The following is a 13706-nucleotide window of genomic DNA, read 5'->3' as shown; positions in this document are numbered from 1 at the left end:
AACGCTGTTATATAATGACACTTTGAGAAGCAGACACAGCCACAATCCTGTGGAGAGAGAACTGAAGCATGCCATGTGGCCAAACACAGAGCCAACCGTAACTACTAGCTGAGCTTGGTGGCAGAGGGATTGGAGGCAGTAAACGAAAAGGCCCAACCATGATGACATAGCCCTGGCAGAGGAGGTTAAGAACCAGGCACACATACCCAAGGGAAAGCTGAGGCTCTGTGAGCTGCCTCTCGATCAACTCCTTCAGTGTGATAGACAAGTAGATAACTCCACTACAGCTATTTCTGTTGCAATTTCAAAATGATGAGGGGGATGCTGAGAACACGCTTGCTCGCATTGGATTAATCAACCATATAAGACTCTTCAATTCCATTTTGTATTAAGCCTACATTTGTTAAAATACCCTTCTGACTGATTACTCTGGGATCAAAACAATAATCCAATCAACTGATTCATTAGACATAAGAAAGCCACTTGACAGAGAGTACACACACAAATGATGTCTAAATAAGCATATTGTTAAAATGAATGTTCAAATCAGATTGGTAGACATGTCAAGTGACTGAATACATTATCCGTAATAGGCCTACTACAGCATTGCATGAAAAATCATTTTAGTTTACAGCAGTGTGGTTGTTAAGAAAACATTGAACAGCAAGGTTGTTGTAGGGAACAGTAATCCTAGATTAGAGCACCAGACTGCTGTGCTTTCCTCAATGAATGGATTCATAGATCAATACCAGGAATATGGATACATAGAGGGAGGGATAACATGAAAGCATATGAAATCTATACAGCATTCCTACAACATGACACATACTGAGTGAGAAAAAAAACATATATGACAGGATGTCACACCCATAGAGCATTCATCCGAGGTGGATCCTTTGGGAAATGATAGGTCAGAGAGGTTCCTAATCTGTTTTGTCACAAGGCTCAACCTAAACTTGAAAGTATTACTTAAGTAGTTTTTTGGGGTATCTGTACTTTACTATTCATATTTTTGACTACTTTTACTCAACCACATTCCTAAAGAAAAGTATGTACTTTTTACTCCATACAGGAAAATAGTCTAATTCACACACTTACTGTATCAAGAAAACATCCCTGGTCATCCCTACTGCTTCTGATCTGGCGGAATCACGAAACACATGCTTTGTTTGTGAATTATATCTGAGTGTGGGAGCGTGCCCCTGGCTATCCGTAAATAAATAAAAACAAGAAAATGGTGCCGTCTGGTTTGCTTAATATAAGGAATTTCAAATCAAATCAAATTTTATTTGTCACATACACATGGTTAGCAGATGTTAATGCGAGTGTAGCGAAATGTATGTGCTTCTAGTTCCGACAATGCAGTAATAACCAACGAGTAATCGAACCTAACAATTCCACAACTACTACCTTATACACACAAGTGTAAAGGGATAAAGAATATGTACATAAAGATATATGAATGAGTGATGGTACAGAACGGCATCGGCAAGATGCAGTAGATGGTATCGAGTACAGTATATACATATGAGATGAGTAATGTAGGGTATGTCAACATAAAAGTGGCATAGTTTAAAGTGGCTAGTGATACATGTATTACATAAAGATGGCAAGATGCAGTAGATGATATAGAGTACAGTATATACATATACATTATATTAAGTGGCATTGTTTAAAGTGGCTAGTGATACATTTTTGATCAATTTCCATCCATTTCCATTATTAAAGTGAGCTGGAGTTGAGTGAGTATGTTGGCAGCAGCCACTCGATGTTAGTGGTGGCTGTTTAACAGTCTGATGGCCTTGAGATAGAAGCTGTTTTTCAGTCTCTCGGTCCCTGCTTTGATGCACCTGTACTGACCTCGCCTTCTGGATGATAGCGGGGTGAACAGGCAGTGGCTCGGGTGGTTGTTGTCCTTGATGATCTTTATGGCCTTCCTGTGACATCGGGTGGTGTAGGTGTCCTGGACCGGTGATACGTTGTGCAGACCTCACTACCCTCTGGGCCTTACGGTTGTGGGCGGAGCAGTTGCCGTACCGGGCGGTGATACAGCCCGACAGGATGCTCTCGATTGTGCATCTAGAAGTTTGTGAGTGCTTTTGGTGACAAGCCGAATTTCTTCAGCCTCCTGAGGTTGAAGAGGCGCTGCAATTCAGTTTGTCCGTGATGTGTACGCCGAGGAACTTAAAACTTACTACCCTCTCCACTACTGTCCCGTCGATGTGGATAGGGGCGTGCTCCCTCTGCTGTTTCCTGAAGTCCACAATCATCTCATTTGTTTTGTTGATGTTGAGTGTGAGGTTATTTTCCTGACACCACACTCCTCCCTGTAGGGAGTCCTCCCTGTAGGCCGTCTCGTCGTTGTTGGTAATCAAGCCTACCACTGTAGTGTCGTCCGCAAACTTGATGACTGAGTTGGAGGCGTGCATGGCCACGCAGTCGTGGGTGAACAGGGAGTACAGGAGAGGGCTCAGAATGCACCCTTGTGGGGCCCCAGTGTTAAGGATCAGCGGGTAAGCAAATTGGAGTGGGTCTAGGGTGTCAGGTAGGGTGGAGGTGATATGGTCCTTGACTAGTCTCTCAAAGCACTTCATGATGACGGAAGTGAGTGCTACGGGGCGGTAGTCGTTTAGCTCAGTTACCTTAGCTTCCTTGGGAACAGGAACAATGGTGGCCCTCTTGAAGCATGTGGGAAGAGCAGACTGGGATAAGGATTGATTGAATATGTCGTAAACACACCAGCCAGCTGGTCTGCGCATGCTCTGGGGATGCCGTCTGGGCCTGCAGCCTTGCGAGGGTTAACACGTTTAAATGTTTTACTCACGTCGGCTGCAGTGAAGGAGAGTCCGCAGGTTTTGGTAGCGGGCCGTGTTAGTGGCACTGTATTGTCCTCAAAGCGAGCAAAGAAGTTATTTAGTCTGTCTGGGAGCAAGACATCCTGGTCCGCGACGGGGCTGGTTTTCTTTTTGTAATCCGTGATTGACTGTAGACCCTGCCACATACCTCTTGTGTCTGAGCTGTTGAATTGCAACTCTACTTTGTCTCTATACTGACCCTTAGCTTGTTTGATTGCCGCGGAGGGAATAGCTACACTGTTTGTATTCGGTCATGTTATATTGAAATTATTTATCAATTTACTTTTGATAAAGTATATTTTAGCAATTACATGTACTTTTGATATATATATATATATATATATATATAAGTATATTTAAAACCAAATACTTTTACTCAAGTAGAATTCTACTGGGGGACTTTCACTTTTACTTGAGTCATTTTCTATTAAGGTATCTTTACTCTTACTCAAGTATGACCATTGGCACTTTTTCCACCACTGGGCTCAACAAGTAAACTTTCATTTACTTTACTGTGGCATACTGTAGTATTACATATTAATCCCTATTTAGGTAGAAGCCTTTGGGTGGTACATCGAGACCCTTGTCTTTTCCTATGGTCTGTAGGTTGAAAAGGTTTGAGAATCATTGCTGTAGGTAGGTTATTTAGCATTAAAGGTAAATAGGCATACAATATAAAGCTGCAGTCTGTTGGGCTCAATATAATGTTCCTCCTATATGTTAGAGTGCATTTTTATACATAGTCACTAAGGCATAAAATTCAATATAGAGGCTGCTGCTATGGTTATGGACCAAACTTAAGTATCCTTAAAGATAAGCCTTTCAAAGTCCTCTTTCTTTTGACAACATGTATATTTATTAGGACTGTCAAAATATAAAAACAATTAATTGATTTAATCACAGGGTTTGCTGTGATTATTCGTGATTCATTGCACATTAGAAATTTGCTCAAATTAAGATTTTTCATTAAAAAAAAAAACATTTCACGAATATTGACATCTTGATTTTTTTGTCTAAAGTAATGGTTTGCAAAATTTGGTGAATTGAGAAAGCACACTTTCTTTAACCTTAATGTCAACTTGTTTTTACAGTGCATTGTTGTTTTTAGCTGTATAGATGTATTGGGATGTTTTTAGTGTATTTTGAACGCTTTAAGACAATGCGATTAATCACGATTTAAAAAAATGTGAACTCAAATTACAAAAAGTTAACTTGAGTAAACTGATTAACTCTGACAGCCATACTTCTTATAAAACCGTTCAAGATCTACTATGTTGACCTTTGAAGAAGGAAACTGCATAAAACAACAGTTACAATGTAAGGAAGAGTAGATGTAGATTATATACGTTTCACACAGAGGTCAAATGTCACATACTAATCAGGCAAATACTCAACTGATGTAATTTAGTACTTCAATAGTATATCAAGTCTAACCATATAAAAGCAATGTCATTTACACAACATTAGTATATTATTAACATGGTGTTAAAAACAATATGTGACAAAATGATATACAGTATACAAACACAAACCATTCAACGAAAAAACAAATTTCCCTTGACATGGGAGACTTCTCTAATTCAGAAAATGTAGATTACTATTAGTAGTTTTAGAGTGAAACAATCCTGGACAATCTACGGTTTCAAAATAGTTTAATCAGTTTGATGTGTCCTGAAAATCCCAATGTATTGCAAATAAAGTGCCGCAATGCTTCATCTGAAGGTGAATCAGAAAGCTGAGGTAGAACAAGGGTGTAGAAAAACAGGTAGAATATGGGCAAGATAGAGCAAGTCATTGTTAATACTGCAATTGTACAGAAATACAGTCAGTCTACCTATAGTATCACATCCTTAACAGAGGGATTCTAGATTCTAGATTGCACACTGGTACTGGGATATGACCTCTACAGGGGGATATAGAGCAGGGCTGGCCTGGGCCAGGCTTCAGCAGATCAGCCCCCTCCCTGGGAGGCCAGCTTTGGTTTTTGGTAAGGGGTGGGGGTCCATATATCAAGGCTTTCCCTGTGGGCATCTGGGGTAGAAGGGGGCCCTGAGGAATGGGTCCACTATTGCTCTGCCTCCAATGGTCCAGGAGTGCAGGGGCCCCACAGCCACCGAGCCCACAGCAGCATGCTGCCCCACACTGGAGACCACGCGGAGGGCTGCGACAGGCTGCTGGAGCAGGGGGGCCTCCGAGCACCAGGAGTACCTGGGCTGGGCCTGCCATAACATGATGCAGCCACCACCATGCTTGAAAATATGAAGAGTGGTACTCAGTGATGTGTTGTGTTGGATTTGCCCCCAAACGTAACACTTTGTATTCAGGACATAAAGTTAATTTCTTTGCCATATTTTTTTCAGTTTTACTTTAGTGCCTTATTGCAAACATGATGCATGTTTGTGAATATTGTTATTCTGTACGAGCTTCCTTATTTTCACTTTGCCATTTAGGTTAGTATTGTGGAGTAACTACAATGTTGAGCTATCCTCAGTTTTATCCTATGACAGCCATTAAACTCTAAGTCACCATTGCCCTCATGGTGAGATCCCTGAGTGGTTTCCTTCCTCTCCAGCAACTGAGTTAGGAAGGATGCCTGTATCTTTGTAGTGACTGCATGTATTGATACACCATCCAAAGTGTAATGAATAACTTCACCATGCTCAAAGGGATATCCAAGGACTGTTACCAATAGGTGCCCTTCTTTGCAAGGCATTGGAGAACCTCCCTGGTCTTTATGGTTGCATCTGTGTTTGAAATTCACTGCTCGACTGAGGGATCTTACAGATAATTGTATGAGGTATTCAAAAATCATGTTAAACTGTATTATTAGACACTGAGTGGGTACATGGAACTTATTATGTGACTTGTTAAGCACATTATTACTCCTGAACTTATTTAGGGATGCTATAACAAAGGGGTTAAATGGACTTTAAAAAGTATGTGATAGATTGCATACTTTGAGATGAAATGTGCAGCTGAAATTTGGCCATAGAATGAATGACCAAAAAATACACATTTTCACCCTCTGTAAATTACATCATTTCATCTTTCATTCAGAACCTAAAATCAACCTAACTTCAACGTTTGGAAAACACTTTTTTTCCCCAACATCATTTTGCATAATGAGTATGAAATCTACTCAATGTCATCCCCCAAATGTAATTAAACCTCTGCACATATGTAAATAAGATGATAATAAGTAGTGATTAATTCGCAGTACATGATTTAATTGATTGTACTTGAGTATTTGTATTTATTTGTATTTATTAAGGATCCCCATTAGTAGAAGTGAGTGTCTAAAAGATAACAGCTAGCTAAATGTGTCGCCCCTCTCCCTCTGAATCAATCTGTCTGCCAATAAATCACGTTAACCACATGACTACCATGACAGGGTCAAATTCTCAGTAATCAACTCCCTTCAGTCACTCAATCAATACTCAACACAAAAGTACATTCACATGTATATGTTTATTCAACATCCCTTTCTTTGTAATTCTTTAGTTATCTCACAAAAATAGAAGGTGCACACAGAAATGACAGCGCTGACGCAGGATTAGGTGTCATATAGACGGACAGAGATCCAGAACATTCAAGAGAACAATGGTCATCAGAAACAGCTTTTTCCACTTTTAGCAAAAACAACTGGGCAACATGAAGGTTCTCTTTTTCACAACAACACAAGTTGAACTACCTGTAGGGCAATACCTTTACCAAGAACAACAGCACAGTGGTGTCTACAGGAAGAAGCAAAGATTGCATAGGTCAAAAGCCTCATGAGTATCTGCAGATGACTAGACTGTACAGTAATGGAGGGGATAAGATGTGAACTTCAGCCTGAGATAGATGTGACACAACATTGAATTTCAGAATACTGCCAATAAGTGTTGTTGCTTGGCATGCATTGTTTGGAAAACTGTAGTAGAGCAATTATCTGTAATTCCTTGAAATGTATAGTGAGCATTCCTGTCTTCATAGGATCTGACGTGTATGTGGTCATAGTGTTGAGTCCTGTGTAGGGCTTGCCCCTCTCTGTCTAATAACCAATATATTCCTTTCCTCAGTCAGATCACTGAGTCTAGTGGTCCACTCAGAGAGACACTGATGTGCTCTACTCTCAAAAACAGTGGCTTCCTCTATGGGCAACAGAGTGACTCAGCGCTATTTAAGAGGGCCTGTGCTTTTCAAATGTGACGAAGTCAACACAAACAACACTGTTGATGTCACTTATTGCAGCGAGGATAGACAACAACACAACCGCATCACATCCAACGAGTCAGACTGGCTAGGAGTTCCATTACTGTATGTTCACACATTCACACACCGATGATAACACTGTCTACCAACACACCAGAACAGAACATTCAACAACACGGCCAGGCTTCGATATGCATCTTTTTGATCATGTAAAATCTGCGTGGAGAAAGCATGGCTTTGTAGAGCACTATTTCAGCAAAGACTGTAGTTCTCTGCCTTTGTACAGCGTGATTAAGTATGGTACAGTATAAGACATGGTAAAGCTCCCTGGGTTGTGGTCCCAATGTACAACAAACTAGTTTGTTTGCAATAAAACCCTCCTTAGGTCAAGGCAAGTTAATAGACACTACTTGAAGGAGAAATCCTACCCAACCCTCAACAACAGATCAAAGCTAAGACTGTCATAACTGTATGTTTTGATAATGTCACAATAGGAATCTGGGGAGAAATATGGCGGAAAAAACACAGCTGCACAGGAAAAACAAAGTATTCGTCTATAATAGTCATCTTAAGAATTATATTTAAATATATGAATCTTTATTTATAATGATATTAATTTCATACATTCATTCTCTAACACTCTATTCATATTCACATTTATTATTAGCTGTATATGAAATAAACTTTTCTATATATTTTTTTCACAATGTAAGCTATGATGACCGATGAGTAACAGAGGACATACATGTTTTGTAACGTTAACTTTTTACACGAGAGGAACCACACGTATGATCACTGGATCAGAGTCTGTGGGTATTGCAGATATACATACATTATGTAGGGCCGATAAATGACTGGAATATAGGATCTATGTACAAGTAGGAATGGACTTTCTGTGGGAATGCATGTTTGAATAGAATGAAAGGATTGCGTGGGCACAAACAGGCTGAAATGAAAGGGATGATATTGACCGACTGTCTGTATAGTCAGGCTAAAGAGAGGTCAACGAGAGGAAAACAAGCAAATTCTTTAGAAAAGCATCAATGTTGTCAATGTGCAGCTGAGTCCCTAGCCAAGCTGGTGTTTTTAAATCTTAGCTTCTTCCTTTGGGAATGTTAGCTCCATATTTATGTTAATGTAGGCTTTAAAAAGTATGTTGGTGCTAACTTGTAACTTTTTTGAATAACTTCCTACCTCATTTTGACCATAGACAGGTAACCTGCCTGGTGGCTCTTACAGTGCTCTGCTAATGGCAGCTGGGAGGATGCGTCCACAGGGAGGCTCAACCTCTGGACCAGCTGGTGGAGTAATCAGTCATTTTTTATCAAAATCTGTCATTTTAGATATGACATCTATCCCATCACGCCGGCTATGATACCTCACGCTAAGGGTTAAAACACAATCCCTGACAACTCAGCCACTGGAATGTGGAAAACTAAATTGGCAGACAGACAACCAATTTTGCAACGTTCTACAGTACAACTCAAAATGTTTAGAAGAAATCAATGTTTTGATATTGTTACCAAATGTGCGCAAATAATAATCCAAGTGAAATATAACCCTGGAGAAAGGCAGGAGACAAAACATCTACTTGTCCACCATAACAACATCTACTAACAACAAGAGTGGAATTATCTGGTTGCTTACAGGACAAGACTGACCAGAGAGATAGGAGTAAAACATGGTGAAACATTTGACCCTGGTCTACAGAAAGAAGAACTCTTGGATCAAGTTAGAGTGACAAATACAAAAGCTAGAAAAAGTTAGTGTGTCGTGAAAGCAAAAGTTATATTGTTAGGGTGCCATGAATGCAAAAGTTAGAAGCAGTGTGCCATGAACTTGTTTGCCATGATGACCGCAGAAGGCAACAGAACATAGGCCTAAATGCTGTGAGAGCATGATATGAGAGGGCAGAGGGGGGTAGAAGAAAAGTGGTGGACATGACGGGAATCAATGTCAGAGGCATGATGGGACAAACACAGACAGGACAATGATTATGGTTCTAGAACTCTATGGCCCAGTGCGTTCGGAATGACAGCAGGAGTTCCCATGGAACAAGCGTTGGTGATGAATGGTGTAGGGGTATAACGACTAATGGTGGGGTCTATTTTCCTCTCCAGCATCAATACTTCTACCTCGTCTCTCCATCCCCCCACTCCCCCTCGATTTAGTGTCCCGGCTCCCCACCACCCTCTACAGGTCGATGAGCTGGTCCACCATGAGCAGGGAGCGGGTCAAGCTGGGAAGGCTGGACTCAGAGCTGCCACTGTTACTTCGAGAGTGGCCTCCTGAAACTGTCCGGACAGAGAGGAGGGCGGTAGGGAGGTGGGCCAAGGCGAAGCAGGGGGGACAGGGGGGAAAAGCAAGGGAGGTAAGTAAGAAAGAACAGATGCCAGGGAAAAGAGGGAGAGAAGATAAGGTTACAGAAGACAGAGAAAGACAGGAAGAGGAATTTCTCTCCAGATACAATCTAAGAGTGTTAAGGAATAACTACACAGAGCGAGGATGGCTACTCAGATGAATCTACAAGGGGAAGGGGGAGCAGGGTTTAATACACTACTGAGGACATTGACCGGAATCAAATCCCAGAGTTCCTCTGACCCTGGTTTAGGTATGAATGGCAATCTCAGTGGGACAGGACAGAGACTCCCTGCCTGTCCCTGCCTCAGTGTGAAGGCTGGAAGCCCACTGGGCTTACCTTGGGAGGAGACCATGACAGGGATGGGGTCAAACTCATCCTTGTTGCCTTTCTCTGCACTGGGCGGAGGCTCAAAGCCTGGAATCAGGAGATCAGAGGAGTCTGCAGAAGATGGAGCCGAGAAAGGAGGAAGGGGAAGGGGAGGTTAAGGTGTTTGGGACAAGCATTGAGTAAAGCAAGCAGCACAACCAAGAGTATAAAGGAAGAATTAGAAATGTCAGAAAGGTAGAGAGATAAAGGAGGAAGCAGATAAGGCGAGTTAGAGAGCAGTGTGCCACACAACTGCAGAGGGTTAGAGTTAGACTGCAAGTCAGTAGCCTGCTAGTGTAGTTGTCTGTCTTAACAGGGAGAACAGCTAGCTTCCTAACAGGGAGAACAGCTAGCTTCCTAACAGAGAGAACAGCTAGCTTCCTAACAGGGAGAACAGCTAGCTTCCTAACAGAGAGAACATCTAGCTTCCTAACAGGGAGAACAGCTAGCTTCCTAACAGGGAGAACAGCTAGCTTCCTAACAGGGAGAACAGCTAGCTTCCTAACAGGGAGAACAGCTAGCTTCCTAACAGGGAGAACCAAACCATTTGTTCCTACGGTACACATCAAGTATAAGTGGCAGCACTCCTGCCTCTCCAATTGTAGGACTAAGTGGTTCAGTTTGGGCTTGTTGTGGGCGTGTGATTTTGGAAACAGAGCCTTACCTGACAGAAACTGGGTGGAACCCCCAGATGCCAGGTCAAACTCTTCCAGAACAGACCTAAAGGCAGCAGAAGCGGGAGCAGAGGAGAGAGAGGAGGCTCCAGAAGGGGGAGAGATGAGAGAACAACCCATCAGAGAGTCCTCCCCAAGCAAGTGATCTGTTGGAGAGAGGGGAGTGGGAAGGGAGGGGGGGGGGGGGGGGGGGGGGCGAGGGTTAGACTGGAATGTTTAGTTCAGGATATCTCCAGGATATGGCCAAAATATATTACTGTATCATGTATAATAACTAGATAGTAAGCGCCAAGGAGAAAGGATGAAAAATAATCCACGTGTTCCTAATAGCTCTCAATGTCATGCTATAGTATAGAATGTATGGTAATAGAGGCACTAAACATCAAAGTATCCAACCGTAAGTAGGGGTATGGGGAGGTTTCCTTTGAAACCATTAAAAAATGAGCTAACTATCTGCATCAGCTTTTTCAGTACTTCCAACATGAGGTATTCTTATGTATAATATACTTCCCTTTTGGTGTTTCACAAACACTAATATATGAACACCAGCATAAAAAAAATACTTAGTTTCAACTTCCATTTATCAATTCCAAAACTGTTATTATTCGGTAGATCTACTTGAACATTTGATTAGTTACTTTCAGTGATCATGTCTTATTGTTTAACATTGCTTTGTGTTTTTGATTATTAGCCATTTTAAACCACTTTTGCAGGCATTGTTGAGCACAGTGCTCAATCTACTAGCAGGAGCCTAAGTGGAGGTTGAGCTGCACGCAATGGGCCTCAATGGGCTTGGCAACAGTAACAAGGCGTGATGTGTAACAAAAACATTTTTGGGGGGAGAATGTTTCTTTGGCACCATCAAGCAATGTCCTGACAACTGATACACAGGAATGTTCTTGCAACGTTCTCATGAAACGTGTTTAGAACATGAATATTGTATATTCTGAAAACATGGCAACCATGTTCTGTGTATGTTTGATGTGATGTTGATGGAATATTCTCCTAACCCTTAGAAAACTGGACACAAATGTTCTTGCAATGTCCCATAAAATGCATCTAGAACGTTGTAGAATATTCTGAAAACATTGTAACCACATTTTAGACATTAAGGGAATGTTCTCCTAACTTTCACACCAAAATATGTTAAAAAGGTTGTCAGAAGGTTTTTGCTAATATAGATAGAATGTTCCCCTAACGGAAAACTGGACACACATTAGGGGAACATTATGGGTAACATTACAAAAACATTCTATCTCCCTAGAACTGTTAGCTGGGTAGACAGACACTCAAAATATCAATCAGACAGCCTCATTGTACTCAATGGGCTGGCTCCACTCCGTCCTCTGAAAATCTTATGCAATGATCAAAGACCAGTGTCGAGGCAGGTGGTATTATCAGTAATAACAGAAACCAAAACATTTTGGTTTCGTCAGATCTACATAATCTTCTTCCACTGTTGCATTCAATTCTGGAAGCATCTAGATTGTGTGTCGCATTGCCTGTGAGACAGAAACTAACCATGAAGCAGCGTTGAGTCTGTCTCAGACTGGGACATAGGAGCCTCCAGACCAGGGATCAGAGAGTCCAGACTCACAAGAGAGTTCTCTGCTGGACCCACTACTGTACATGTAGAGAGAGGGAGGAAGAGACAAAGACAAGGAGAGAGGGAAGCAGAGAGAGGGAGATGGGGAGGAAGAGAGAGGAAGAGAACGAGAAATGGAAGCAGAGAGAGGGAGAGAGGAAGAAAGGGTGCACTGAGGGCAGACAGAGGATATTGCCATGGAGCATTCCACGGTAAAACATTTACATTGGGAAAAACAAATGTAACAAAGTGTGTACAGCAATGAAATCTCCAGGAGTGAAAGTATTTTACCATTAACAGCCTCCGCCACCATTCTGCCAAAGGGATCAGCCATGGACAGGAGGTCAGGGAGCAGGTGGTGTGTATCTGGGGACTTCAGTCCCTCAATAAGCTTCTCTAAAGGCCCAGAGAGAAATGAAGAGCGAGGAAGCGTAAATGGAAAGGGAGAGAACAGTAAGAAAAAGTGAGTGGCAGCAACACTCTAGCTAGCAAATACTGCATTTGACATGGTCATGCCAGAACAGCAATTAAGGAGTTTGTGAGGATGGAGAAAAGGGGTGAAGAAAGGAAGAGAAAGAAGAGGAGAAGAGAAGGTGAAGGACAAATAATAAATAGGACTGAGGGCAAAGGGAACTAGGCTATAGGGAATGTGAGAGGATGGGTGTTCAATGCGGGAAAATGATGGTACAGCTGAGCCTCCAGCACATAACGTGATGCAAGGACAGAGACCACAATATCGTATACATTTCTGGAACTAATATGCACTCCGTGGATGGACTCAGCTGCACGTCCTCCAAGCCTGTGTCATCTATTACTTTCAGAGAATGTACAGACCGTCCTTATTTATCGCTTACATATAGGCCTATATAGATAAGCTATTGTACTACAACTATAACCACTCAACCCACTCATGTCGTTAAGGCCCGTTTCCTAGTTCATGGGGAGCCAACATGAAACATTGCTGATAATTTATATTTACTGGCCAATAGTGTATCCTAGTTCCAAATAACCTGATACGATTGAGACGTAATGTTTGTTTATCAAGTGCAGCTTTCCAGTCAAGAAGTGATTGACAGCCCCCATGGAGACAACCTGCCATGGTATTTACATTATCACCATTGATATTATTTCCATCAATAGGAGCCTTAAGGAACTAGAACGGTTTTCAATTGTTTAATGAAGCGATTGACTTTTACATTAGCTTTCAAGGGTTTTGTAATCAATGATATTGCTAAAGAAATGCAACTAAAAACATAGATTTTTTTTTTTTTTTTACGTACCAGTAGCTTAAACAAAACAGAGATGGAGGGAATGAGAAAATTGGGAAATGAAAGAGGTTGGGGATAAATTCATGAATTACAGATGAATAAAACAAAAGATAACAGAATGGCTGAAGAATGACATATTAAGACAAAGAATCTGAGACAAACACATTAGAATATAGCTAAATAGAGAAAAGAATATCACCCTACAGATGAATGAAAGCTTCATCTCAAGCAGAGAAACAGTTTGCAGTGGAACCGTTCACTTTGAAGAAAAGTTATAAAAACCAACAAGGTCAACTTTCCATCACATTCCAACAAGCCAGTTAACAAGCGATTAGAATATCTTGCATACATCGAGACGTTTGTTCACACAGCCACCAAACCCTAAATGTTATTTTCACACCA

General features: G+C 41.4%; 1 protein-coding gene across 1 annotated transcript in view; it reads right to left on the bottom strand.

Annotated features, from left to right (window-relative positions):
• Window positions 1–6339: 6339 nt before the first annotated feature.
• Window positions 6340–13706, bottom strand: part of LOC120045042 (AP2-associated protein kinase 1-like) — a 44018-nt gene continuing 36651 nt past the window's right edge. Inside the window, exon 17 of the mRNA XM_038989867.1 lies at window positions 6340–10597. Coding sequence (XP_038845795.1) covers window positions 9840–10597 — 758 coding nt within the window. The 3' untranslated portion in view covers window positions 6340–9839. The remainder of the gene's footprint in view (window positions 10598–13706) is intronic.

The sequence above is a fragment of the Salvelinus namaycush genome, chromosome 3 (genome assembly GCF_016432855.1).
Source record: "Salvelinus namaycush isolate Seneca chromosome 3, SaNama_1.0, whole genome shotgun sequence".
NCBI lineage: Eukaryota > Metazoa > Chordata > Actinopteri > Salmoniformes > Salmonidae > Salvelinus > Salvelinus namaycush.
Note: the sequence above shows the minus strand (reverse complement) of the source record. Positions and strands in the feature narration are given on the sequence as shown.